At 45.9% G+C, this 26,644-nt stretch overlaps 2 protein-coding genes across 6 annotated transcripts in view; one reads left to right on the top strand and one right to left on the bottom strand.

The window, feature by feature from the left end:
* Positions 1 to 12,172, top strand: part of LOC308466682 (alpha-2-macroglobulin-like protein 1) — a 106,516-nt gene extending 94,344 nt beyond the window's left edge. For all 4 annotated transcript variants that reach the window (XM_080987700.1, XM_080987697.1, XM_080987698.1 and 1 more), the window contains 9 exons: positions 53 to 215; positions 4,834 to 4,994; positions 5,458 to 5,673; positions 6,745 to 6,866; positions 7,858 to 7,948; positions 9,230 to 9,298; positions 10,209 to 10,311; positions 11,658 to 11,699; positions 11,903 to 12,172. In XM_080987700.1, coding sequence (XP_080843826.1) covers positions 53 to 215; positions 4,834 to 4,994; positions 5,458 to 5,673; positions 6,745 to 6,866; positions 7,858 to 7,948; positions 9,230 to 9,298; positions 10,209 to 10,311; positions 11,658 to 11,699; positions 11,903 to 11,928 — 993 coding nt within the window. In that variant the 3' untranslated portion in view covers positions 11,929 to 12,172. The remainder of the gene's footprint in view (positions 1 to 52; positions 216 to 4,833; positions 4,995 to 5,457; positions 5,674 to 6,744; positions 6,867 to 7,857; positions 7,949 to 9,229; positions 9,299 to 10,208; positions 10,312 to 11,657; positions 11,700 to 11,902) is intronic.
* Positions 12,173 to 18,974: 6,802 nt separating this feature from the next.
* On the bottom strand, positions 18,975 to 26,644 carry APOBEC1 (apolipoprotein B mRNA editing enzyme catalytic subunit 1). 2 transcript variants are annotated; one of them, XM_080987956.1, is made up of 5 exons: positions 26,077 to 26,644; positions 24,236 to 24,263; positions 22,109 to 22,509; positions 20,414 to 20,534; positions 18,975 to 20,118 (listed from the first exon to the last, which is right to left on the bottom strand). In XM_080987956.1, the coding sequence occupies exons 1-5, from the start codon at positions 26,189 to 26,191 to the stop codon at positions 20,109 to 20,111; spliced, it is 675 nt and encodes a 224-aa protein (XP_080844082.1). In that variant the 5' UTR covers positions 26,192 to 26,644; the 3' UTR covers positions 18,975 to 20,108. The 2 variants fall into 2 exon arrangements, with proteins under 2 accessions (XP_080844082.1, XP_080844083.1); XM_080987957.1 differs by lacking the exon at positions 24,236 to 24,263 and having other exon boundaries at positions 26,077 to 26,187.

The raw sequence follows: 26,644 nt of genomic DNA on the forward strand, positions 1-26,644 counted from the left end.
GCAGTTCTCCCACTCAGCAACCTAACAGAGTCTTTTTAAAATTGTGTTAAAGCGTACAATGGTAGATGATGCCTTGGGCTGCCTGAAGAGGAACTTGAGTTCTGTGGACGATGCCTACCCCAAGGCCTTGCTGGCTTACGTCTTCACATTGTCTGGGGACACAGAGATACGGCAGAACCTACTGAAAGACTTGCGCGAAGGGGCTGACAAAACAGGTAGGAGGGGTTCATTCAGAGCAAAGGAAGGCTGTGTGCCCATTAACTGACCTAAAATGCAGCAAGGTTGTGCTCTTTCTCACCATGGACAGGATTTGATCTTGGTGGGGAACTAGCAGGGGGAGTGCAGTGCATGCAGAGAAGACAGGCGTGTGTACACAGCCCTTGTTCCAGAGACGGCTGTTTTGCCACATCTGGAGTAGCAACTTTTTCTGCTTAGGCTATTGGGGTAAATTCTGAGTTCCCCAGTAGTTTCTATTATTTCTAAACAAACGTGTCAATTCAGGTAGTCCTTTGGTGACCCAGAATGAATTATCCACAATTACTGTGATGATAGAAGCATTTCAGAGTGCTTTCATATGTTTCCAACTCTTCGTCTTGTTTATCTGTAAGGGCAGTCTTCTGAGACCTACCACTATTATTCCCATTTTACAGATAGCGGTGTAAGCCATAATAATAATAATAATAATAATAATAATAATAATAATTTATTATTTATACCCCACCCATCTGGCTGGGCCTCCCCAGCCACTCTGGGCGGCTTCCAAGAAATATTAAAATACTGTAATATATCAAACATTAAAAGCCTCCCTAAACAGGGCTGCCTTCAGATGTCTTCTAAAAGTCTGGTAGTTGTTGTTCTCTTTGACATCTGGTGGGAGCGCTTTCCACAGGGAGGGCGCCACTACCGAGAAGGTCCTCTGCCTGGTTCCCTGTAACTTGGCTTCTCGCAGTGAGGGAACTGCCAGAAGGCCCTCGGTGCTGGACCTCAGTGTCCGGGTAGAACGATGGGGATGGAGACGCTCCTTCAGATATACTGGATCAAGGCTGTTTAGGGCTTTAAAGGCCAGCACCAACACTTTGAATTGTGCTCGGAAACGTACTGGGAGCCAATGTAGGTCTTTCAAGACCGGTGTTATATGGTCTCGGCGGCCGCTCCCAGTCACCAGTCTAGCTGCCACATTCTGGATTAGTTGTAGTTTCCGGGTCACCTTCAAAGGTAGCCCCATGTAGAGCGCATTGCAGTAGTCCAAGCGGGAGATAACCAGAGCATGCACCACTCTTGCGAGGCAGTCCGCAGGCAGGTAGGGTCTCAGTAAACAGCTGCCCTGGACACAGATTTGACCTGTGCCTCCATGGACAGCTGTGAGTCCAAAATGACTCCCAGGCTGTGCACCTGGTCCTTCAGGGGCACAGTTACCCCATTCAGGACCAGGGAATCCTCCACACCTGCCCGCCTCCTGTCCCCCCAAAACAGTACTTCTGTCTTGTCAGGATTCAACTTCAATCTGTTAGCCGCCATCCATCCTCCAACCGCCTCCAGACACTCACACAGGACCTTCACTGCCTTCACTGGTTCTGATTTGAAAGAGAGGTAGAGCTGGGTATCATCCGCATACTGATGACCACCCAGCCCAAACCCCCTGATGATCTCTCCCAGCGGCTGCATGTAGATGTTAAAAAGCATGGGGGAGAGGACAGAACCCTGAGGCACCTCACAAGTGAGAGCCCAGGGGTCTGAACACTCATCCCCCACCACCACTTTCTGAACACGGCCCAGAAGGAAGGAGTGGAACCACTGTATGACAGTGCCCCCAGCTCCCAGCCCTTCAAGACGGTCCAGAAGGATGTTATGGTTGATGGTATCAAACGCCGCTGAGAGATCCAGCAGAACTAGGAAATAGCTCTCACCTTTGTCCCTAGCCCGCCGGAGATCATCAACCAGTGCGACCAAGGCAGTTTCAGTCCCATGATGAGGCCTGAATCCCGACTGGAAGGGATCCAAATGGTCCGCTTCTTCCAGGCGTGCCTGGAGTTGTTCAGCAACCACTCGCTCAATCACCTTGCCCAAGAATGGAAGATTTGAGACTGGGCGATAGTTGGCCATCGTGGCCGCATCTAAAGATGGTTTTTTAAGAAGCGGTTTAATAACCGCCTCTTTCAGCGGGTCTGGGAAGGCTCCCTCATGGAGGGAAGCATTCACCACCCCACGAAGCACATCGCCCAGCCCTTCCCGGCTAGCTTTTATAAGCCAGGATGGGCAAGTATCAAGGAGACAGGTGGTTGGTTTCACTCGTCCAAGCAGCCTGTCCACATCCTCGGAGGTAACAGATTGGAATTGATCCCGCACAACTTGACTAGACAGGACTCTAGCACTCTCCCGCCCCTGCCCTGCTCCCACGGTGGAGTCTACCTCTTTCCGAATCTGAGCGACTTTATCTGCAAAAAACTTTGCAAAATCATTGCAGGAGATCATGTGGCCCATACTTGGCCCCGATGGAGCAGGTGGTTCCGCTAAATTGCGAACCACCTGAAAAAGTCTCCTGCTGCTGTTTTCTGCAGATGCAATAGAGGCAGTGAAGAAAGTCTTCTTCGCTATCGCTACCGCCACTTGGTAGGCTTGACATTGGGCCCTAACCCGTGTCCGGTCAGCTTCAGAATGAGTTTTCCGCCACCGGCGCTCTAGCCATCTCAACGATTGTTTCATTGCCCTCAGATCCGTGGAGAACCACGGGGCTGTCTGGGCTCCATGCAAATGGAGAGGGCGCTTCGGAGCCAAACAGTCAATAGCCCTGGTTAACTCCACATTCCAGTGGGCCACCAGGGAATCAGCTGAAAGGCCATCAACATGGGATAAAGCATCCCCTACCACTCTCTGGAAGCCATTTGGATCCATTAAGTGGCGGGGGCGGACCATCCAAATCGGTCCCTCCTCCCTGCAGAGGAGATGGGTCACGGAGAAGTCCAGTCACACCAGGAAGTGATCTGACCATGGCACTTCTTTCGTTTCGCTTTTACTTAGTGTCAGATCACCAACATCCATAGAGGTAAACACCAGGTCCAAGGCATGTCCGCGGCAATGGGTTGGGCCAAACTTATTCAGGGACAGCCCCATGGAGGTCATGCTTTCCACGAAGTCCCGAGCGGCCCCTTGTAAGGTCGTGTCGGCATGGATGTTAAAATCCCCTAAGACAACCAAACTAGGTGTCTCCAGGAGAACATCCGCCACGACCTGAAGCAGCTCGGGCAGGGAATCCTTGGTGCAGCAGGGAGGTCGGTACACCAAAAGGAATCCTGTACTGCCCCTATTGCCCAACTTCCAGAACATGCACTCAGAGAACTGGGTCTTCCTAATAGGACGCCTAGTGCAAACTAATGACTTCCTAAAAATCACTGCAGCCCCCCCTCCCTGCCCACAAGGCCTGGGTTGCTGTGCGTAAGAGAAACCTGGTGGACAAGCAGCGGCAAGGACAGGCCCATCTGCTTCATCCAACCAAGTCTCTGTTACACATGCCAGGTCAAGGCCTCCATCCATGATCAAGTCATGGATACCAGTGGTCTTATGAATCATTGACCTGGCATTGCACAGCAGCACCTTCAAGTCATGTGGGTATCCCTTGCTGATTCTAGTATCCATCCGGTTAGGACCAGACCCGGAGGCAGGGATAGTCCTCAAACAACGACTAAACCTGCCTCCTCTGTAATGACATGGTCTGGTCTTAGCGTAACTCCTCCTCCTACCTGTGATCACTGAGATCGGTTGTCCCAGCGCATCCCCCTCTGTGGAACATGCCCCAGTCATTTTGTTGGCTGGGACCCACTCCTCGGCAGCCCTGACCCCTCCCCTTAAGAACAAAATAAAACCTTAAAAATAAACAAAAACCCAATAAAACAATACAAACAAAAAAACTGTAAAAGTTACAAAACATCAAAATCAAACAAATTCCCAAGCCCAACCAAACATCCATCCCACCCCCACTCCCCCACATACAAAAAAAGCAAAAGAAAAATTTAAAAACATTTTAAAAAGAACTCTGTGCCCCTCCGAGTCCTCCTGGACAGCAGCAGCAGTAACAGCAACCGTCCTTGTGAGGCTTCAGGCCCCGCCCTGGGCCAGATGGTGAGTGGCAGGAGCAGGGCCCTCAGGCACTCACACAGGGGAGTCCTCCTGGGCAGCAAAGCAGTCCTTTTGAGGCTTCAGGTCCCGCCCTAGGCCAGATGGTGAGTGGCAATAGCAGGGCCCTCAGGCACTCACACAGGGGAGTACCCATTTCCAGCCTCCTTACAAAGATATCTTTCTGCTGGGGTTTGGGACTAGACTCAAGGTGTGGTGCTCTGCCCAACATGACTCACTGCAGAGAACAAGTCTGAATGACCTCTGGGCCTAACTACACTTGACGCAACAACCCGGCAATCCCACTGCTTAGTTTTTTGAAAAGGACGGGGAAGTACTGTATAAGTCTTCTCTCCATAGCGGCCATCTCAGTAAAAATCACATCTGCATGCAGCTGTGACAATTTGCGCCAGGAAAAGCCTCCATTGGGGTCAACAGGAGCCTTCCCCGCCAATGCTAATTGCTGTACTGTGTATATGGAGAAGATTCAATATTTACTGAGCTGGTGGCTGGGATGATTAGACTTTAAATCTCTGCTCCCATCCCTGGTGCCTGGAATGAATGAATCCAAGGGGGCAGCCTAGTAATGCAAAATAAATAAATAAATAAATAAATAAATAAATAAAGGCTTAGTAGCATCAGCAGTTCCCACTCCAATTATCGCTCTGGGTTATTATTACAGGAGTTGAAATGAGCCCACCTTCTTTTCTTTCCCCTCTATAGATGGAATTGTATCCTTGTCAGATGAAGAAACAACAGCCTACTATCTGCTGTCTCTCCTCAGCACAGCTGAGGTGTCCACAGATGTCCTCAACCATGCCTCTGAAGTTGTGCCTTCTCTCACCAGCCTACAGGGTCTTTATGGAGGACTTTCATCCTCCCAGGTAGCGACAGCTGTTTCTCAAGGGAAGAGGTGTGGCAGGGTACCAAATTTCCGTATTTGGGTGTGCCAAATGCAGGGATGACTCCAGAACAAAAACTAGCTTGGGGGGAGCAAAGAGATGGGAAGGATTAAAGGAGGAAAGATTTAATCCACCTGAATATACTCTGCCAAAAAGTTAGAGGGAGTATTTAGGGGGAGTGCCCACTGTCCCTTGCTATTGCTTGCAGTCATCCCTGGGTATTCACCTTGAAATGCACATTCTAGCACAGGGCTGGTGTTTAAGTGGAGTGAAAATTATCGGCCACTCGAAAATCATCGTTTGAGGTTTCCTATGTTCAATGGCTGCAGTGGTGTGGCAGGATGAGGGACAAAAGGAGTTATTGTTTATAAGATCTCAGTAAGTGTTAAAATTTGTCTCCTGGATCTCCACCCCACCATCCAAGACGACTGTTTGCTTTCCCCAGAACACAGTGATTGCCCTGCAGGCTTTATCCAAGTATGCAGCCTTGACCTATCGTGAGGCAGAAGATGTGAAGGTGCTGGTGAAATCCAGTGGGGGTTTCCAGCACGAGTTCCACGTGGGCAAGAAGAACCGGCTGGTGTTGCAACAGGCCCCTCTTGCAGAGATTCCTGGTCAATACAAGCTGGAGGTGTCAGGGAACGGCTGTGCCTATGTGCAGGTAAGCCATGGAAATCTCAGGGGACAAAGGCCCAAACAAGGCTCACCTTTGATCCACGGGGAGCAGGATAGAAGCAACAGACTGAGGCACTTTTCAGATTGTCACAGAGGAAGGAGAGGCGGGGGGGGGGCGTGTCTCAGATCCTGAGCAGTCCTGAGAAAATGAAAAGAGCATTCGTGTTCATCGTGCTCCACAGCAGGATAGCTGGGTAACATCCAATGAAACATACTGACTGTTGCAAGTTTGAAGGGAAAGGCAGTTCCTTAGCACAGATTCAGCAGATGGTGGTTCTTGCCATGGGATGTTAATAACGTCAGTAACAGAAATAATTAGATAAATAAAGGGGAGTATAAGTTGGCCAACAGTTAATAGCTAGGATAGGGCAGAGTTCCAACAGAGTTCCTGGTGAAAACAATGTGATGGAACACTCATTGAGTGGCCCATATTGTATATCATCATCACAATCATTATCAGATTTTATTGGTCAGCCAAATATGGGTTATAGCCCAAAACAAACAAACAAACAAACAAACAAACAAACAAACAAACAAACAAACAACAGAGAGGTCTTAAAAACATATTACAGTGGTACCTTGGTTCTCAAACTTAATCCATTCCGTAAGTCCGTTCCAAAATCAAAGCGTTCCAAAACCAAGGTGCGCTTTCCCATAGAAAGTAATGCAAAATGGATTAATCAGTTCCAGACTTTTAAAAACAACCCCTAAAACAGCAATTTAACATGAGCTTTACTATTTAACGTTTGAAAACCAAAACACTTACTTCCAGGTTTTCGGCGTTTGGGAACCAAGGCATTTGAGTACCAAGGTACCACTGTATAGCGCACATGATGAAAGATAAGATAAGATAAACTTTATTCGCATTAGCCAACGGCCATGGCAACATAAAACAAGCAATATATACAAATAAAAAGACAGTGATGTGTAAAGAGGGCAATAAAATGAGCAAGGTTATCGTTCAGATAGTGGCCCTTATTGATGAAAGCATTATAATACACATCACAGAAGATGCCAGAAGTCAGCCCAGAATACAGCAGTTTTCTTCCCCACGTAGACTACTCTTCGATACCACAAAGAGCCTCCACCGTCGGAAGCTTTTGCTCTGAGTGTAGAGACATCACCAGAGGAATGCAACCAGACTACCAGGAAATATTTTGATGTTCATGTACAAGTCAGGTACTGTACTTCTGCTAAGCTGCTTCTGAAGGGGCTCCAAAAATCACATCTCTGGTGAAGCAGCTTGTGAAGCTTTGAGAACATGTGAATAGTTGCATGCAAAAATATGTTCTGCCTATTTACAACATATTTGCAAAATAATAATAATAATAAAATAAAAAATTCTGCCTCTCAGCTCATCCCATGCTGGAGTTCCCCTGCAGCTGGGTTCAGAATCTGTCTAAGCTAATAGGGCTGCCCACTTGTCAAAATCCCTTATACCGGTACTTGCAATGGAATGGAGACTTATAAGGGAAAGGAGGGAGGGAAAGACTAGCAAAGGCTTTTGCAAGCCTTCCCGCTCTTTGCTTTTAAGTCCCTGAGCCTGAGAATTTGGAAGGGAAGAGGGGGACACTTGCGAAGAACAGGAATGGAGGCGGTAGCATGTATGCCTGAGGCCAAGCATCTTCTGAGGTCTGCTCTTTCAATTTAGGCCCATGGCTGAATGGAAGCAAGGGGAAGGCTCTGGAGTGATGGGCCTCTGCTTGCTGGTCACAGCCCCCCAGGCTGAGAGGAGCACTCTGCTCTGATGGCTGTCTCAGCAGCAAGCTGGGTAATGAGTCTCATCAGCAATCACCTCAGGGTGGCCCTGCCTAGAGCGAGACATTGATTAAACCCATCCTCCAGGCTGCTCACTTGTGAGGCAGTGGGGAAGGAAGTTCACTACAGTGGTACCTTGGTTGTCGAATCCAATCCCTTCTGGGAGTCCATTTGACTCCTGGAGCCATTCAAAAACCAAGGCCCGGCTCCCGATTGGCTGCAGGAGCTTCCTGCACTCAATTGGAAGCCACAGAAGCCATGTTCAGCTTCCAAAGAACATTCAAAAATCCGGACACTTCAGGAGCCAAAACGTACAAGTACCAAGGTGTTTGAGAACCAAGGTATGACTGTACTGGATCCAAATCTCCCCAGATGATTTTTCAGCTGCCACTCTTTCCCTTTCCCCCGTTAGCTACACAGGGGGGCGCAATGAAACCAACATGGTCCTGATAGAGGTGCATATGCCGTCTGGGTATATCCCTGTGAAGAAGTCTGCGAAGCAGGTAAGACCATTTGGCTTGGCTTCTCCCCATCTTACAGTAATCCTTTTGTTTTAGTTGTTTCGTCCCACGACACTGCTGTGTAGTCATTCAGAACGGCTTCTATAAGGCAAAAGCAAAATTAAGATCCACAAGCAACAGTAAGAACTGAAGAATGAAATTAAGATGTCCGAAAAACAGCTTAAGCTGTTAGCAGAGCATTTCAGGAGAGATCTTGGCTCCTGAGGGTCCATTTTCAGGAAGAGACACAAGCTCCAGGTTGCTTCAGCCATTCATCCATCTCTCTTCATCCCTCCTCCCTTGCCCAGCTCCCAGGGTCTAATTCTCAGACTCCATCCCCACTTGCCCAGCCTCCTCCTCCTAAACCAGCTGATCTCCAGTTCTCAGGCACATCCTTCTCCCCGGGTCCTTCCACATATTTCATTCTCTTCTCTGTTCTTCTTTCGGAATCAGGCAATGAGGTAGACTGTCTGGATGTGCAGAGGGCAGTGTGTTTGTACCACTTCCCTGCTTTTGCTTGCTTGCTTGCTTGACGTGTGTCTTTGTGTGCATCTGTTTTAGGTAAAATTGTATATGTATTTTTACTATCCTCTCTTAACAAATCACGTTCTTTCCAGATGTGCTGCTGCTGCACTGCATAATATACAACATGGAATTTATCCACCAACAACACCTATCTGATCAGTGCAAAACTTCTTTGCTGGGTTGTTTCTTACAACTCTTGTTGCAAATGAATGGAAGGGCATTGGCCTTGAACCCAGGCCCAAGAAGGCGAGTGTTTGGCCTTGTCCTTCTGAAGGTGGGATGGCGGGAGAAATGCCCAAAGCCCAGATTTCCCACAGGTTCTGTGGCCCACTCCTCTCCCCAAGTAGCCAATCCTGACAAAGATGTGGACAGAATTAAGGTGTCTGGTGACAATCCGCTGCTATGTGTCCCCGCAATTGAAAGTGACACTGAGCCCCTATTTTTCTAGGTGTGGGAAGTTCCACATTTCAAACAGTGCCCTGTTCCTGTATGAAGCATGTTATAAAGTGTCCCGTGTACTCATATTTATCCTTATTTTCTCTTTTGTATATCGTATATGTATCATATTCTGCAGTAAGGTGTCTCAGAATGCTGAACCTTCTAGTCATTTTCTGTGCAACAATTCTGAGGATCTATAAAACTGTTGTCCTTGTTTTGTACGAGCCCACGTTTTATGGGATGGCAGCCCACCAGTGGTGGCCTAGGGCTGCTGGCTTGATTTGTTCATTCACAGAGCCCATTTCTTCCATATTCTGACAGCTCCTAATGAAGCCCCTCGTCAAAAAGGTGGAGTTTGAGCCTGACAAGATCCACATCTACCTGGATCAGGTGAGGCCTACTCAGATCTCTATCAGATTGACAAAGATCAGGGATATGTGGAAGGGGTTCTGGGGTAATGCCCCACCTTTGAGTCAGGCAAGGAGGGCATGGAAGTAAGGACCAAAGCAAAGCCCGCCCTAGCTGGGAGACCTTTCCTTACTCCCTCTTTTTCCTTAAGCCAGAAGAAGTGTCCTGGGGAACTCAAAAACTTGCCTATCAGAGGGCTCATCCACACTTCTGCTTGCCCCGTGCCTAGAAAGTACAGTTCTGAGCAGTTTTCTGCTTGTCTTCTGCTAATAATAATAATAATAATAATAATAATAATAATAATAATAATTTATTGATATCCCGCCCAACTGGCTGGGTTTCCCCAGCCACTCTGGGCGGCTCCCAACAGAATATTTAAAACACGATAAAACATCAAATATTAAAAACGTCCCTAGACAGGGTTGCCTTCAGATGTCTTCTAAAAGTTAGGTAGTTGTTGATTTCCTTGACATCTGATGGGAGAGCGTTCCACAGGTAGGGTGCCACTACTGAGAAGGCCCTGCAGCTGGTTCCCTGTAACCTCACTTTCCGCAGGGAGGGAACCACCAGAAGGTCCTCAGAGCTGGACCTCAGTGTCCGGGCTGAAGGATGGGGGTGGAGATGTGGATTCGAGCAGCTTTCCCCTGGAAAACCTGTTTTTTGCCGCTAAGTCAGAGCGAACATCAAGCCATGGAAAACCCGATTGCCATTTGGTCTGATTCAGCGGTAAACCCCAGATTTCTTTGGGGGCAAAAGCAGTGGGGCAAATGGACGTGTGGACGAGCCCACATTGTAGTTGATCCTAATTAGATTTGTTTGCCACCCCACCCCTTCTGATGGACGAACACACTTCCTGCCATGTTTATCTCCTACCCCTCTTTCCTGTCTTCAGCTGGATAGCGAAGTTCAAAACTACAGTGTGTCTGTGGAACAAGAAACAGAAGTGATGGATCTAAAGCCAGCAATAGTAAAAGTGTATGATTATTACCATCCAGGTAAGCATCTCATTGCTGGAAATGGGTACCATTCATCACAAAGTGCATTTATAGATCACCACAATCCTGCCTGTCTCCCAATCCCCTTCTCCCTAAGCATACGCGCTCCAAAGAACACTGCCAGGGACATTCAGTAAGCCTTCATTGCGATCCTTCTGTCTGTTTTCATGCCAAGTGTCTGCATGTGTGAAGTCATGCTAGTTGGACTTCTCCACACTTACCTTTGCCAAGGGTGGTGGTGGTGGGTTCTGCCAGGGCGATTGCCCTGGGTGCATCGGGGTGGGGGAGAGCGCTACTCACGCTGCCATCCCTGAGCCATCCCTGCACTGTGTTGTGATCTGAACGGATCCCAGCCTTGCAACACGGCTTGGGGAGGGCGGCGTGAGAAGGATTTCAGCAGCCGTACACCCTTCAATCCCAGCTGTCAGGCGTGGAGAGTCCTCCCCTCCCTTTGATAACTTCACAGATCAGAATTAACCAGCAGCTGATAAATTTATAGTCCTTTTATTACAGCGTCATGTTGCCAGCACAAATGCACAGCTCTCCGCCTAATCTAATCATCCTTCTGGCTTCCGCAGCATTTTGGGCGCCAATGAGAAGTTCCTCCCTCCCTCTGACTCCTTTGTTCTCTGATACGTTCAGACCTCCAAGTCCATGGGGAGGGGAGCCCTCCACGCTCTCAAGAGATGTCTCAGCTAGCTGCCCCCTCCTTTCTGTTCTGTCGTCATTATCTCGTAACTGGATAACTCCCCCCCTAAGCTGTTCAGCTTCTGTCTCTCTCTCTCTGAACATGCTGTGGGCAAGGGGGCGAGCGCGCAATTCTTCCCCCTCCAGCTCTCCATCAGAGAGAAGCTGGTCTGCCATGGAATGCATTCCCCAGTCCTCATCTTCAGACCATTCCCTGACACCAGCCCCTTGAGGGCGAGGCTGGGGTGGAAGGGTGCATTGTGTCCTTCTCACACCGCCCTCCCTGAGTGGGATTCCGCAACAGGGATGAGGAACTTGTGGACACAGAATCATAGAATTGTAAAGTTGGAAGGGACCCCGAGTGTCATCTAAACCAACCCTCTGCAATGCAGTAATCTCTTGGCCAACGTGAGGCTCAAAGCCATGACCCTGGGATTAGGAGTCTCATGTTCTACCGACTGAGCTATCCTTCATGTCCTCCAGATGCCATGGGACTCCAACTCCCATGTGCTCTCGCCAGCACGGCCAATTGTCAGGGATGATGAGAGTTGTAGTTCAGAAACTTTTGGAGGACCCTGACTTCCTGCTAATGGGGGTGGGAGAGAGATTTGCTCTGGGGCTCGATCTCTGTCTCATGAATTGTTCTCTCTCATACACAGAAGACAGCGCGGAAGTTGAATATAACGCTCCCTGCAGCACAGGTAAGGATGGAACGAGGCTTGGGCACGTTAGAAAGGAGAGTCACATAATGCTCATAGTGGCCACTGGTGAGCTTTAGGTGGAATTGTGCAGGCATCCACTGTGCAAGGAGAACTCCCCTCCCTGCACATCATGATGGGTGGCTGGCCTGGACCCACAATGCTTAATATATTATGCCTTATTTTCTTCGTATTTCTTCCCACAGAGAGCACAAAGAAAGACCACCACTAGCTTCATCTGAGGCGTGAAGCAAACCCAGATGAACAGCACAATTGCTGCAGGAGATCTCCCATCTTAGGTCATTGTTTTGAGTCTGCTTTGTTAGGTCATGTACAGATGATGTCTTGGCTCCAAAGATCACTGTGTGCAAGCACAAAAGCACTTCTTCTTCTTCTTCTAATTTTTTATTATTTTATTCACATAATATACATTCTTTACAACAGACAACTCCAAAATAAAATCATATATAGCAAAACCATAAGTCTCATGTTTTCATTTACACTGATCTCCTTTCCAGTACCTTTACTTGATATTTCTTGCTGCTTCCTGCTTTCCTTATAGAATCTTTATGGAAATTTAAATCTCTTAAATCCTATACCAATCTTTAACAATTTCAATTAATCCCTTCATCTCCCTCCCCCACAACCCAGTACTTCACCCGTGTGCGATCTTCTTTGCCTACTATTATTTTTGTTATTGTTGCGTTACTCATTTTATTTGTTATTCCATCCTTAATATAATATTATCCTATCTCCTTGCGCCTTTTAAACTTTTAAAGAATAGCACTTCTGTTAAGTTGTGGGTGACCATATCAGACAACACAGCGATTCTTCAAACAGCTCTTGTTTATTCACAGACCAGAACAGAACTGAACTGAAGGGTTCAGCCAGCCTGCTTATATAAAGCTCCACTACAACGCAACAGTAACCACTTTCTGTAACTATCCAATCACTGAACGTCACTTTCAATCCCTTATTTGCATATGTGGACCTGAGTGAAAACTATCTACAGTATCCCCCTGCTGGCTCAGGGTGGAAACTTCAGTACATAACAACTTCTTCATGTATGTGGGGAGCCCACTGATTCCCCCCCCCGCTTGCAGTTCCTCCACCTCCTAAAATGCAGCCTCATGTGTTGCTACATGGAGGTTCTGCCAACCCTCTGAAGCAGCTTCCCCCCCTGCAGTTAAGGGAGGAAACAGGCAGCTTTCCACACATGTGCAGAGGTGCTATTGCCATAATTGACTACAGTATACAAGTTCTTTTTTTTTTTTTTTGGACCCCAGATTGTTCTCTGATCAGACAAGTTTTGCAGGTGTTTACAACAGCACATATACAGTGGTACCTTGGGTTAAGAACTTAATTTGTTCTGGAGGTCCGTTCTTAAGCTGAAACTGTTCTTAACCTGAGGTACCACTTTAGCTAATGGGGCCTCCTGCTGCTGCCATGCCGCCGGAGCATGATTTCTGTTCTCATCCTGAAGCAAAGTTCTTAACCCGAGGTACTATTTCTGAGTTAGCAGAGTCTGTAACCTGAAGCGTATGTAACCTGAGGTACCGCTGTAGTGTCTGTAGTGTCTTGAAAGAGTTGCTATATATCCCCAGAAGAGAAACCAGCAAATTTGCAATAGGTACGTGTTACAGGTGCCTATTGGATAATGCTCATGACAAGTGAGATTGACTAGACCAGAAGTTACTAACAAACTGGTCTAGTCAATTTCAAACACATCCCAGGTGCGACTAGGGTTCAGATTTAGGACAGAAAGTTAATGAGCCTTCCCCCTCCCGCCAGTGAGACATCTCTCTAATGTATGTATGACCAGTTCCCAGTGTTATAGTGGTCCCCACTGTTTGGAAAAAATGTCTGAACACATGTTAGAATCATGTGATGACCTGGAATAAATTAGGTCACCCAGTTCAACCTTTGTCCCTCATCCTTAAGCAATTAATCTATTTCTAAAAGCAGTTGGTAGGGACGCGAGTGACACTGTGGGTTAAACCACAGAGCCTAGGACTTGCCGATCAGAAGGTCTGTGGTTCGAATCCCCACGACAGGGTGAGCTCCCGTTGCTCGGTCCCTGCTCCTGCCAACCTAGCAGTTTGAAAGCATGTCAAAGTGCAAGTAGATAAATAGGTACCACTCCAGTGGGAAGGTAAACGGCATTTCCGTGCGCTGTTCTGGTTCGCCAGAAGCGGCTTAGTCATGCTGGCTATACGCCAGCTCCCTCGGCCAATAAAGCGAGATGAGCGCTGCAACCCCAGAGTCGGTCACGACTGGACCTAATGGTCAGGGGTCCCTTTACCTTTACTAAAAGCAGCTGGTAGAAGCAAGTGGCAGGACACATATAGGTCACAGAGATGTGACGGTTTGGGGGTGGGCTGGACAATTAGGGGACCCCCCCATGCTTCCCAACCTAGTATAGAAAATGGGGCTTAGTGGGTCAGAGGTTCTCTTATGTCTGAGTTATTAGATACTTAAGGCTTTATAAACTACTTCCTCTTTCAGAACAGTGAATGCATCACTTTTTAAAGCAGTGTTTTAAAGTAGTATTTTGAGAGCCAATTCATACTGCTGTTTGAGATGTAGTACAGTTGTACTTCTGAATTCCGGAAGTCCGTTTGACTTCTGAAATGTTCGGAAACCAAAGCGCGGCTTCTGATTGGCTTCAGGAAGCTCCTGCAGCCAATTGGAAGCCACAGAAGCCCCATCAGGCTTCCAAAAGAATGTTAGAAAACCGGAACACTCACTTCCGAGTTTTGAACGTTCAGGAGCCTGAACGTTCGACTGCCAAGGCGTTCGGGAGCTGAAGTATGACTGTAGTAATGATAGCATTGCTGTGCCATTTGACCGGGTTCCTATCCAGGAAAAAGCTTAGGGCTTCATGTTGAGAAAGTGCTTTCAAATGTTGTAGAATGCAGACTACAATTTCCCAGGTACGTTGAACCCTGAATCCAGAGCCTCTGTACAATATAACCTCTGGCACCTCTTCTCACTTGCCTCGCTCCACCTTCTGAATCGGCTTGAAAACAGGCAGATGCATTTGGAATATAGGAAAAGAGCTGGAAAGTTTGTTTTGATGCATGCAAGCTTTCCAATTTTTGAAGTCTATTAAGCTCACAGAGAAGCTCTGGAATTTTCATTTTTTTTTTTTTAATAATAATTTTTATTAAAGTTTCAATCAAAAATTAAACAACCAAAAAAAGAAAAGAAAAACATCAAAGAAAAACACACAAATACACCATACAAATCTCAAAGAGCAAATAAAAAAAACACAAAAGACAAAAATCAACAATAAAAAAAGAACATAACAATTAAAAAAACAAAAAACAACAATATCTCTTTTCCATTTCCGTCTTTAAATTTGCTTATTTTCTGGACTTCCTCATACCTCCCTCTTTTGTATTCCAATCCAAATTGTTTGTCCAGCAATTTCTTTTCCACTTTTTTAATCCCAGTCTTTAATTTAATATAATATTGAAATATATAACTTCAACTTCTTTAAACCTAGTCTTTAGTCTTAATGTAATATAACATTAAAATTTTACCTCTTAATTGTCAAATTTCCATTTCGTTAAACATCTTTAATCCTAATCTTTAGTCTTGATCTATCATTAACCTTAACCTGTACAGCTGGAAACCGCTTATTTTCAGTCCAACATCACTCTAACATTCTTTAATTTTGCAATGTTTCTGTAAGTAGTCTTTGAATTTCTTCCAATCTTCTTTCATCGCCTCTTCTCCCTGGTCACGGATTCTGCCAGTCATTTGCGCCAGTTCCATATAGTCCATCAGTTTCATCTGCCATTCCTCCAGCGTGGGAAGTTCTTGTGTCTTCCAATACTTTGCGATAAGTATTCTTGCTGCTGTTGTTGCATACATAAAGAAAGTTCTATCCTTTTTTAACACCATTTGGCCGACTATGCCCAGGAGAAAGGCCTCTGGTTTCTTAGGGAAGGTATATTTAAATAACTTTTTAAATTCATTATATATCATTTCCCAGAAAGCCTTAATCTTTGGGCACGTCCACCAAAGGTGAAAAAATGTACCTTCAGTTTCTTTACATTTCCAACATTTATTATCAGGCAAGTGATAGATTTTTGCAAGCTTGACTGGCGTTATGTACCACCTGTATATCATTTTCATAATATTCTCTCTTAAGGCATTACATGCCGTAAATTTCATACCTGTGGTCCACAACTGTTCCCAGTCAGCAAACATAATGTTATGTCCAACGTCCTGTGCCCATTTAATCATAACCGATTTTACCGTTTCATCCTGAGTGTTCCATTTCAGCAGCAAGTTATACATTCTTGACAAATTCTTAGTTTTGGGTTCTAACAGTTCAGTTTCTAATTTTGATCTTTCCACCTGGAAGCCAATTTTCCTGTCCAATTTAAATGCCTCCATTATCTGGAAATAATGGAGCCAGTCTCGCACTTTGTTTTTTAATTTTCCAAAACTCTGCAATTTCAGTCTATCTCCGTCTTGTTCCAAAATTTCCCAATATTTTGGCCATTTGACCTCCATATTAACCTTTTTCAAGGCTTTCGCTTCCATTGGTGACAGCCACCTTGGGGTTTTATTTTCTAACAAATCCTTATATCTTATCCAAACATTAAACAGCGCTTTCCTGACAATGTGGTTTTTAAATGCTTTATGTGCTTTGACCTTATCATACCATAGATATGCATGCCATCCAAATACATTGTTAAAACCTTCCAAGTCCAAAATGTCAGTGTTTTCAAGAAGTAGCCATTCTTTCAACCAGCAAAAAGCTGCTGATTCATAGTAAAGTTTAAGGTCTGGCAGGGCAAATCCACCTCTTTCCTTTGCATCCGTTAGTATTTTAAATTTTATTCTGGGCTTCTTGCCCTGCCAGACAAATTTAGAAATATCTTTCTGCCACCTCTTGAAACAATCCATTTTGTCCACAATCTGCAAAGTTTGGAACAAAAACAACATTCTAGGCAATACATTCATTTTTATCGCAGCAATACGGCCCAGCAGTGAAAGCTTCAAATTTGACCAAATTTCTAAATCTTTTTTCACTTCAGACCAACATTTTTCATAGTTATCTTTAAATAAGTTCCCATTTTTTGCTGTCATGTTAATCCCCAGGTATTTAACTTTCTTAACCACTGTTAAACCTGTCTCATTCTGAAACCTCTCTCTTTCAATCGGTGTTAAATTTTTCTCTAAAACCTTGGTTTTTGACTTATTCAATTTAAATCCTGCCACTTGACCAAATTCTTGAATCAGTTCTAGAACCCTTTTAGTACTAGATTCTGGCTCCTGTAACGTCAATACTAAGTCATCTGCGAATGCTCTCAATTTATACTGTTTAGTTCCGACCTGTATACCTTTAACCAACTGGTCCCTTCTAATCATATTCAACAAAACCTCCAGGACTGAAATGAAAAGAAGTGGGGAGATTGGGCAACCTTGTCGTGTCCCTTTTTCAATTTTAAGTTCTTCCGTCACAACATTATTTACAATTAGTTTAGCCTTTTGTTCTGAATGGAATTTTCAGACACTGATTCTGATGGGTAGCGGGGTTTGCTATGCTTCCTACTTTCAAAGATGTATTATTTACTTGGATGGGCCAGGTTATAAAGAGAATAATATGGGTTCGAAATAGCTTTGCCATACAGTCACTATGAAAATTGCTGTGTATAACGAAGATACATTATTGAAGAGTTTGTCCAATTATAGTGCTTGCAATGATGATTATTTTCTGAAATAAAAAAGAGTGTTTCTGGATAAGGTGCTGAGCATTTATGGCAGGAGCCCCACTATGCTGGTGCGATGCCAGACGTACCACTGCCAGAAGTACCACTGCCACAACGTGAACCAGTACAACTGCTCAGATGTGCTGGTGGAAAGCTACACATCTGCTACCCCAGAGCAGATACCCAAACTGGGCAGAGTTAGAGGTATCTCAGGAGAGTAGAACCATCCCCTATGCAACAACCACCCAATGTAGAGGGGGAAACAATAAATTGCCACCTCCAACCTGCCCACAATCCCATGATGGCAGTCCAACAGGAAGTGGCATTTTAACAGAGCGGCACACTTTCATTCTTTAAATTGAAGTTGTATTATCACATATTAAGAGATGGTTTTTGCTTTTGAATGTTAAGGCAAATTAGTATTTTTAAATGGAATCGGTGTCTGCACAAGGATTCTGTTAAGGCAGCTGCCGCATGGCAGTCATGGGATGGAGAACCAACAGCCAGCTACAGAGCTGCAGGCAGCCATGTCCAGCTCTTTAAAATCAACGAGTGTGTTCTTTTCTGCCATTTGTGGAGTTGGGTTGGTGGAATCCAGATTGGAAGGGTTTGGAATAGGGCAGGTCAGTTTTGGAAGAGTGATCATTTTGATCATGGCTATTTCATCCGAGAGAGTGAAGTTAGTATTGTTCCATCTCCTCCGGCCATTGTTAATTTGTTGCCACAGGAGGTTCTAGTTGTGGAGGTATAGTTTTGTTGAGGTTTCTGGTTATTTGTGCCCCAAAGTGTCTGAATTTGGTATGGCAGAGTTTTATCTTTCTGATGTTGGAAAATTCTTTTTGTATATGAGGTGGGGTGTTGAAACACATAGCCTGGGACTTTGCATTTTATTTGTAAGACCAACACCATTCTGAATGTGTTGTGTGATTGCTGTGTTTGTGAGGTCTGGTGTTGTGACCATCAGGTCATCTGCAAAGAGCCCTGATTTATAGGTTTTGCCTTTTATTATCACTCTCTTGATGTCAGGGGCTGCCCGGATTCGGATTGCTAGGATGAATAGGAAGCGAGACAGTGGGCACCCTTGTTTTGTGCCTCTTTGTACTGCTATGGTATTAGAGTCCATATCATTGATCCTACATTTTGCTGAAGCTTGGGAACCAAGCCACAGTTCAGCAAAGGTATCTGTCTTACCCATAGAGGCTAGTGGCGCAGGGTGCCAGGGCGCCAGGTTCTGGAGGGTGCCAGGGAAGAGGCGGAGGCTGAATGCGGCACCTCCTGGCATCAGGTCACCGCCCTCGCCCGCCTCCACCATGCTGCACCGAAGCAGCGCCGCGCCTGGAGCCTCCATCTGCCATGGCCACCGCGGCACGAAGCAGCCAGCTGAGCCGGGAGGTGCCGCATCTAGCCACTGCCCTCCTCCTCCAGCCCCGCCAGCAGTGCTGTCCTCCCTAAAAAACTCTGGGAAACCGGGGTGGGGGTGGGGGTGGAGGGAGCTTTGCACCACGGCGCCAGATATGCTTAAGACAGCCCTGTCTGTCACACTGTTCATAAGAAAAGTAGTAAAGTTTATTTTTAGAAGTTTGACTGGAGGAACATTACTGTTTGACACAGAAAAATCAGGACTTAAGTGCATACATCATAAAAATAATTCCTAACTTATTAAAAAGCATAACAATCATTTGAAGACACAAGTAGACAAACGAGATGCTAAACACATTATTTTAAATTGTATCAATGTCCATTTTAAAATTAATAGCAGGTCTGGGGGCAATTTTAATTGGGACTGCTGCAGGCAAGCAGGTAGGGGAGGTTTTATCCTACTGCCCTGCAGTTGCTGTTACCCTTGAAAGGGAAGTTAATTGTGCCTAACAGTGATTTTCAGAGGTTACCTTCATGAGAACATTAGAAGAGCTGTGCTGGATCAGGCCAAAGGCCGATCCATTCCGGCATCCTGTTCTCACAGTGGCCAACCAGATGGGACTCAGGCAAGCAGAACATGAGAGCAACAGGGCACTCCCCACTGGTGATTCCTAGCAACTGCAATTAAGAGGCATACTGCCTCTGACAGAGGAGGTAGAACAAGGCCATCTTGCCTAGTAGCCAATGAAAGCCTTGTCCTCCACAAATTTGAGCTTGACATCAATACCAGAAAATGTCCTAGAAAAGATAATTCAGCAGTCAGTCTGTGAGCACTTAGAAAAGGATGCTGTGATTACTAAGACCCAGCAAGGGTTTCTCAAAAACAAGTCATGCCAGATGACTCTCATATCTTTTTTTTTTTTTTACAGAGTTACAAGCATGGTAGATCAGGGGAATGCTGTGGACATAGTGTATCTTGATTTCAGTAAGGCTTTTGACAAAATCCCTCATGATATTCTTGCGAGGCAGTTTGTAAAACGTGAGTTGAACGAGGTAACTGTTAGGTGGATTTGTAGCTGGTTGACTGGCCAAACCCAAAGACTGCTCATTAATGCTTCCTTGTCATCCTGGAAAAAAGCGACAAGTGGGGTGCTGTCTTGGGCCTGTCGTTGGTCAATGTCTTTATAAATGTGTTTGTTATCGCGTCTAGTTTGCCCATGAAATAAACAGATATTTAAGGCTTGGCAAAAGAATCATCAGAACTTTCTGCTGTTAAGGAGATCACAGATCCTCTAAGGTAATGGTCCACAGCACCTGAGATAACTCAGAAAGGCCTGTGAAGAGAGATGAAGTTGGAGAGTTTAGGGTGGAGCAGGATTCTTCTATGACAGCTGTTGCAGAGAGAAAAGGAGCAAGGTTCATAGGATACTAGTGGGCAGAAGTTAGAGGCAAAAGGATTGGGGTGGCTCTATCAAAAGCTTGGGCAACCCAGACGCCCAGGGAGTCTTTTTCCTCCTCCTCCTGAAAGTAACTACAGGCATTTTGGGAATAGCAGTATGGAAGGGTAGGCAAGTTCACTCAAAGAAATTTCACATGTTTTGGACTCATCTCTTTCAAAGTAGAACTTACCTGAGGATGGAGTCCAGTTGTTGGGAATAAAACCATATCGAAGGCAAGAAATGCCACAGTGGTGAAATGTATTCTTCATTCCTTTGGTGAGCCACAAATGTTCCCCAGCAATATAAATAATCTGAGGGAATAAATAGGTTGTCAGTCTAAGGGCTTGTCCACCTTTCTGCTTGTCCAGTGTCTAGAAAGCATAGGTCCAAGTGGTTTCCAAGCACAATTCAAAGTGTTGGTGCTGACCTTTAAAGCCCTAAACGGCCTCGGTCCAGTATACCTGAAGGAGCATCTCCACCTCCATCGTTCTGCCCGGACACTGAGGTCCAGCGCCGAGGGCCTTCTGGCAGTTCTCTCACTGCGAGAAGCCAAGTTACAGGGAACCAGGCAGAGGGCCTTCTCGGTAGTGGCACCTGCCCTGTGGAACGCCCTCCCACCAGATGTCAAAGAGAAAAATAACTACCAAACTTTTAGAAGACATCTGAGGGCAGCCCTGTTTAGGGAAGCTTTTAATGTTTAATAGGTTATTGTATTTTAGTGTTTTGTTGGAAGCAAAACACACTATATATTGCCAGTGGTGTAGCATTTGGGGGGGCAAGAGAGGGGGCACAAACCAGGCACCCCCATGCAGGGATGCCTGTTGGGCCTGCCTGCTGCTGGAGGTCCCTGGGCTCCAGAGTCCAGCCTGGCCTCACCACCATATCCCTGGCCCCCTTACTGAATGGTTGCCTGGCTAGCACTCGCTCATTCCTCCCTTGGCTGGTGAGTGGCCACGGGTACAGGTGTAGGGAAGCAGGCAAGGGGTGACGTCAGCATGGCCCGGCCCCGTGTTCCTCTCCATGGGCATCAGTGGATTCACTTGCCAAGGGCCACGTCACCTGGCCAGGTTCCCCCCTGCACAGGTGGGCAGGAGGCACAGCACAGCCCTGCTTGGTTCCAGGGGTGAGGACTGGGCTGGTGTGGCAGGCTCCGTTCACCCTCTGTGCCCCACCTGATGCCTGAATGCCCCGGGCACCAGCAAACGACGCTACACTGCTGTTTACTGCTGAATCAGAGCAAATGTCAACCCATGGAAAACCCGATCGCTCATAATTTTCCTTCTTGCAAAATGTCAGGCATGGAAAATACCCTTCTCCCCTGGTAGCATCAAAGGCAAGAAGAACAAGCAAGTTTGTATTTAGGGTTTTTATTCAGTCGTCTGGGTGCAAGACAAAGAATCCATGTCTCCACGCAAAGGAGACATTGCCTACTCTGAGTCCCTCCTCTTCCGTCCCCAACAACATCCTGAGTACCTATGGAAATTCCCAAGAGTCGCACTCCTTTGCATTCTCTGTTCTTCTCCTTGGAGAATGAGGTTCCCCCAGACTCTCCAGGGAGGTCTCTGCTGGCTGCTCTCTCCCTCCCTCCACCTCGTCCTCTACTATCTCGTAACTAAGCAACTCTTCATTCAGCTGTAATTCAACCCTCCTCCACTTGAAACTGCTGAAGACAAGAGGGGTGTGAAGCTTCCCACTCCCCCCCCTTTTCCTGAAAGGAGCCAAGCAGACCGAGAGGACACTTCCCAGCCTTCCTGTTCAGTCCAGTCCCTGACTCAAAAGGTATGGGGAAATGGGTTTACCATATAAGATTTATTGTTTACCAACCCCCTGCCTAGTCTTTTGTCCACCATCCATTTGCTAATTATAAATTAAGCTTGCAACCTACCAGCCAGCTGCATGATGTATATCCGGACTCCAAAATTAGCCAAGTCCCTGAGGCCTTTCTGATTGAACCAGTAATTATGATTGAATAATTTTGCAGCACGTATCTCCAGGGTCACATTTGGGTGTTCCTGCAAGAACTGCTTTATACGGCCACTACATTTACCACAAGGACTCCATGTTAGAAACCAAGTGACAGTGCATGGGGTGGTTGTCCGACGGTCTATCTCCTCGCAGGCATTTTCCAAAAAGTTGATTTCAGCATGGTGGGTGCTGTTGCTTGTACACCAGTTTCTCCAGTACCTACGACTTTGTCCCCAGCGGATTTCATACAGGAGATGAGTACGCTCCGGTCGTCCTATAGGGGTGTAATTCCGCCAAAACGCATCTGGTTCGAGTTGCCACCTTTAGGGCAAATGAGACAACAGACAGTCAACGTTTCATCACTCATCAATGTCCGAATCACATGATGCCATGCATTTTCCGAACCAGTGTCTGGATGCAATAATGGACAATTAGCTGAAACTGGATACTGGGAAGTCTGGTTCCTATGGCTGGGTGGTTCCCAGGTCTAGGAGTAGAGTAATGTGCCCGACCTGCCTGGATTTGAATCCCCCTAAATGGATTAGTATGCACCCTGGGAGTGCTCCTTGATTCATTTCTGCCCTTGGAAGCCCAAGCAACTGTTAGTGACCAGAAGTGTCTTCTTCCACCTTTGGCTGCTATTCCAGCTACAACTGTTCCTGGACCAGGCTTGCCTGGCCACTGTGACTCATGCACTGGTAATCTCTAAATTGTCTTACTGTAATGTACTTAATCTACATAGGGCTTCCCTTAGGACTGATCCAGAAGCTGTCACTGGTGCAGGATGTTACAGTGAGGTTACTCAGTGGAGTGACCTATTGCACAGATGATGATGACGACGACGATAATTTTATTATTTATACCTGCTATGTAACTCCTGACTAAACCCCAATACCAGTCAGACACGACTCAGACTCTTGGAATAATGGCGTTCCCCTGAGTGAATCTCTACCCCCTCTGTCTCTCCCACTTCCTCATCTATCACTTGTACGGGTGCTGCTATGTGCCCTCTGCCTCTAAGCTCTTTGCTCTCCTACTTTCAAGGCTCACTGGATTCTGGGAGATGGAGGGTCTGGAATGCTTTCTAAAGACACTGTGTCCGTCAGTTGTTGCCCTCTTGGTGCTTCCTCCTCCCCCCCATTATTTCCCAGCTTCCCACCTCATCTGCCTCTGAGCTGTGGCATCCCTCAAACCCCTGTTGCAATTCTGAACTGTCTTCTTCTTCTCTGGAGGGGTCAGGCAGGGGAGGTCTCCACCATTCCTCCTCTGTCCACTCCCTGACACTGAAACAACTCAGAAGCAGAAAGGTAAAGAAATGCAATGAAAAGGCAAAAGCAAAAACTGACACAAAAAGGAACAGAACTACTGTACTATACAGAAGTGGACATTTGCAAAGAGAAATATCTGATACTTCTAGTTACTGCATAATTTGTTTGAAGCTGGTTCTTAGTGCTTCTGTCTCCTCAATGTAGATTATTATTATTATTTGTACCCCACCCATCTGACTGGGTTGCCCCAGCCACTCTGGGCAGTTTCCAGCATATACAGAAACATAATACAGTGGTACCTCGGGTTACATACGCTTCAGGTTACAGACACCACTAACCCAGAAATAGTACCTCGGGTTAAGAACTTTGCTTCAGGATGAGAACAGAAATCGTGCTCCGGCGGTGCGGTAGCAGCAGCAGCAGGAGGCCCCATTAGCTAAAGTGGTGCTTCAGGTTAAGAATAGTTTCAGGTTAAGAACGGACCTCCGGAGTGAATTAAGTGCTTAACCTGAGGTACCACTATAAAACAATAAACATTAAAAACTTCCCTATGTCTTCTAAAGGTTGTATAGTTATTTATCTCCTTGACATCTGATGGGAGGGTTTCCCATAGGGTGAGCACCGCTACCCAGAAGGCCCTCTGCCTGGTTCCCTGTAACCTCACTTCTCGCAGTGAGGGAACCACCAGAAGGCCCTCGGAGCTGGACCTCAGTGTCCGAGCTGAATGACTGAGTTGCTTTCTATGTTTCGACTGCAATATACAAAATTGCCTTTCTTACCTATGGTTGTTGCCTCTGACTAATGGACCTGTTGGAAGTAAATTACACAATTAAGCAACACAGCTTTTCAAACCTTCTAAAGAATTGTCACTTTAAAAATAATGGCTACAAGGCAATGCACAGTTATGCACACATATTGAAATCGATGACATTTAAGTATGTACAACCCCATTATGACAAGTTTTCTGTTTGACTTCCCTTTTCCTGTATGATTTGTACTGAATGTCGGAAGCCAAAGACCACACAGAGGGAATTTTGAAATGGCTATAAATCAGAATGTAGGGCAATACAGCTGCAAAACAGAAGACCCACACAGCATTTCAAGGACTACAGAATGGTGCTGACGCTGTCATAGGTGACAACCAGCAAAAATACTTCTTATTGCACTAGGATCTGCTCATGGATTATATATACATGCAGACATACAGACAAACAATATATATTGACGAAGATGCATATATATGGGCTTGTCAACACTTCTCCTTGTCCCGTGTCTAGGAAGAATGGGTCCAAGTGGTTTGCTGTTTGCCCTGCGATTCAGCAGTAAAGACTGGGTTTCCCGAGGAAAAAGTGGCAAGACAAGTGGAAGTCTGATTGAGCCTTAAGCCAAACAGCTTTATCTGCAAGATCATACACATATATGCATACACGATGCAATTTCACAGGCAGGATTTGACTGTAAGGCAACCTCTTCCCTTTACAGTATTCTGGTTAACGTAGGCAATATCTTCCTATTACAAATCTGACCGAACTACAGCGCCTCAGTCTCATGTGTGAAAATACCCTATGGACTGCCAGGATGTTATCATATAGCAGGCATGTCCAACCGGTAGATCACCTGTTTATCCTTGTCGATCACGGGATCCTTAGCGATCGCTGGACTAAAAAACTCCTCCCCCCTCCCCACCCAAAGCTCAACAACTCTGGCCACTCCCCTCTAAAAAAAGCTAAAGAATTCCAACGACAATGGGTAGATCACTGTCAGTTTTTTATACTGGGAGTAGATCGCAATCTCTTGGGAGCTGGACGTGCTGCCATATAGTAAAGGTAAAGGACCCCTGGATGGTTAAGTCCCATCAAAGGTGACTATGGGGTTGTGGTGCTCATCTCGTTTTTAGGCCGAGGGAGCCGGTGTTTGTCCACAGACAGCTTTCCGGGTCACGTGGCCAGCATGACTAAACCGCTTCTGGCATAATGGAACACCGTAATAGAAGCCAGAATGCACGAAAAAGACATTTACCTTCCCGCCACAGAGGTACAAATTTATCTACTTGGACTGGCGTGCTTTCGAACTGCTAGGTTGGCAGGAGCTGGGACAGAGCAACGGGAGCTCACCCCATTGTAGTAGTAGTAGCAGCAGTAGCAGTAGTAGTAATAATAATAATAAATTTTTATTTATACCCCGCCCTTCCCAGTTCAAAAACCGGGCTCAGGGCGGCTAACAACAAATTTAAAACACTTATTGTAAAAGCAGCATAAAATACAGTATAAAAACATGAATAACAATAAAATTCAAAGTTCAGAAATCAATTTGGGGAAAATCCATCTAATAAGCATTAGATAACCACCAGGGCTATCTGGCTGAATTTGTCCTACTTGGGCCAAAGAGGATTGTAGGGATTCGAACCACTGACCTTCCGATCAGCAAGGCTAAGAGCAAGTGCCACCCACAAGTAGTATGTTCATCACATGCTGTATTTCAACCACTGAGGGACTGCAAAAATGATAACTGTGCAATGGGGGGGGGGGGGGCGGTAGGTGAGAATTCATTGAGAATTCATGACAATTCATGAGAAAAAAGCATGCCCTCATTGAATCCACCCACAGAACTGGAATTTTACCTCTTCCTGTCGGCAGCTGTTGATCCATCTTGCTGAGCTTCCAGCATCTGGACTTGTTGCTTCTTTTATACGAAGCATTCTTTGTTTCACTTTCTATTCCCCAGAAAGGGCTCATGGTAACAAACGAAACTCCAGCATATATTTATTTATTTATTTATTTGCTCATTTATTTAATAGCACATCCTTCAGCAGAAAGTCCCAGGGCAGGTTACAAAAGCACCGCAATTAAGGAGAAATACAAATTACATTCACACCATAAACAATGGCAAACAACAGCAATTCCTAATAATTCTCACATTTTTGCAATGCATTTCCCCCCAATAAATATTGCATCTGTGTACGATGTTCTCGCAGATATCTGCATTTTTTTTGCAGACTTTTGGGAAATATTTGCATTCCCCAAATATACCCATTGTGGGGTTGGATTGCTGCACTTCAAAAACCATATGTTTCAAAGGACAAGCTGTGTTTTGGTCACCCAAGGGAGAGCTAGATACATTCGCATTAAGATAGGAACTGAATTCTCCCTGCCATACAATAATCCCTTTCCAACTCCTCAACCCTTTAC

Source organism: Podarcis pityusensis (assembly GCF_964106645.2).
Source record: "Podarcis pityusensis genome assembly, chromosome: 17".
NCBI classification, from domain to species: Eukaryota; Metazoa; Chordata; class Lepidosauria; order Squamata; family Lacertidae; genus Podarcis; species Podarcis pityusensis.

Coding starts and splice junctions, on each gene's coding strand:
- APOBEC1 (XM_080987956.1), bottom strand. CDS start 26,191: ATGAGCCCTTTCTGGGGAATAGAAAGTGAAACAAAGAATGCTTCGTAT. Junction 24,264..26,076: donor ACAGCTGCCGACAGGAAGAG/GTAAAATTCCAG, acceptor TACTTCCAACAG/GTCCATTAGTCAGAGGCAAC. Junction 22,510..24,235: donor GTCAGAGGCAACAACCATAG/GTAAGAAAGGCA, acceptor TTTGCCCTAAAG/GTGGCAACTCGAACCAGATG.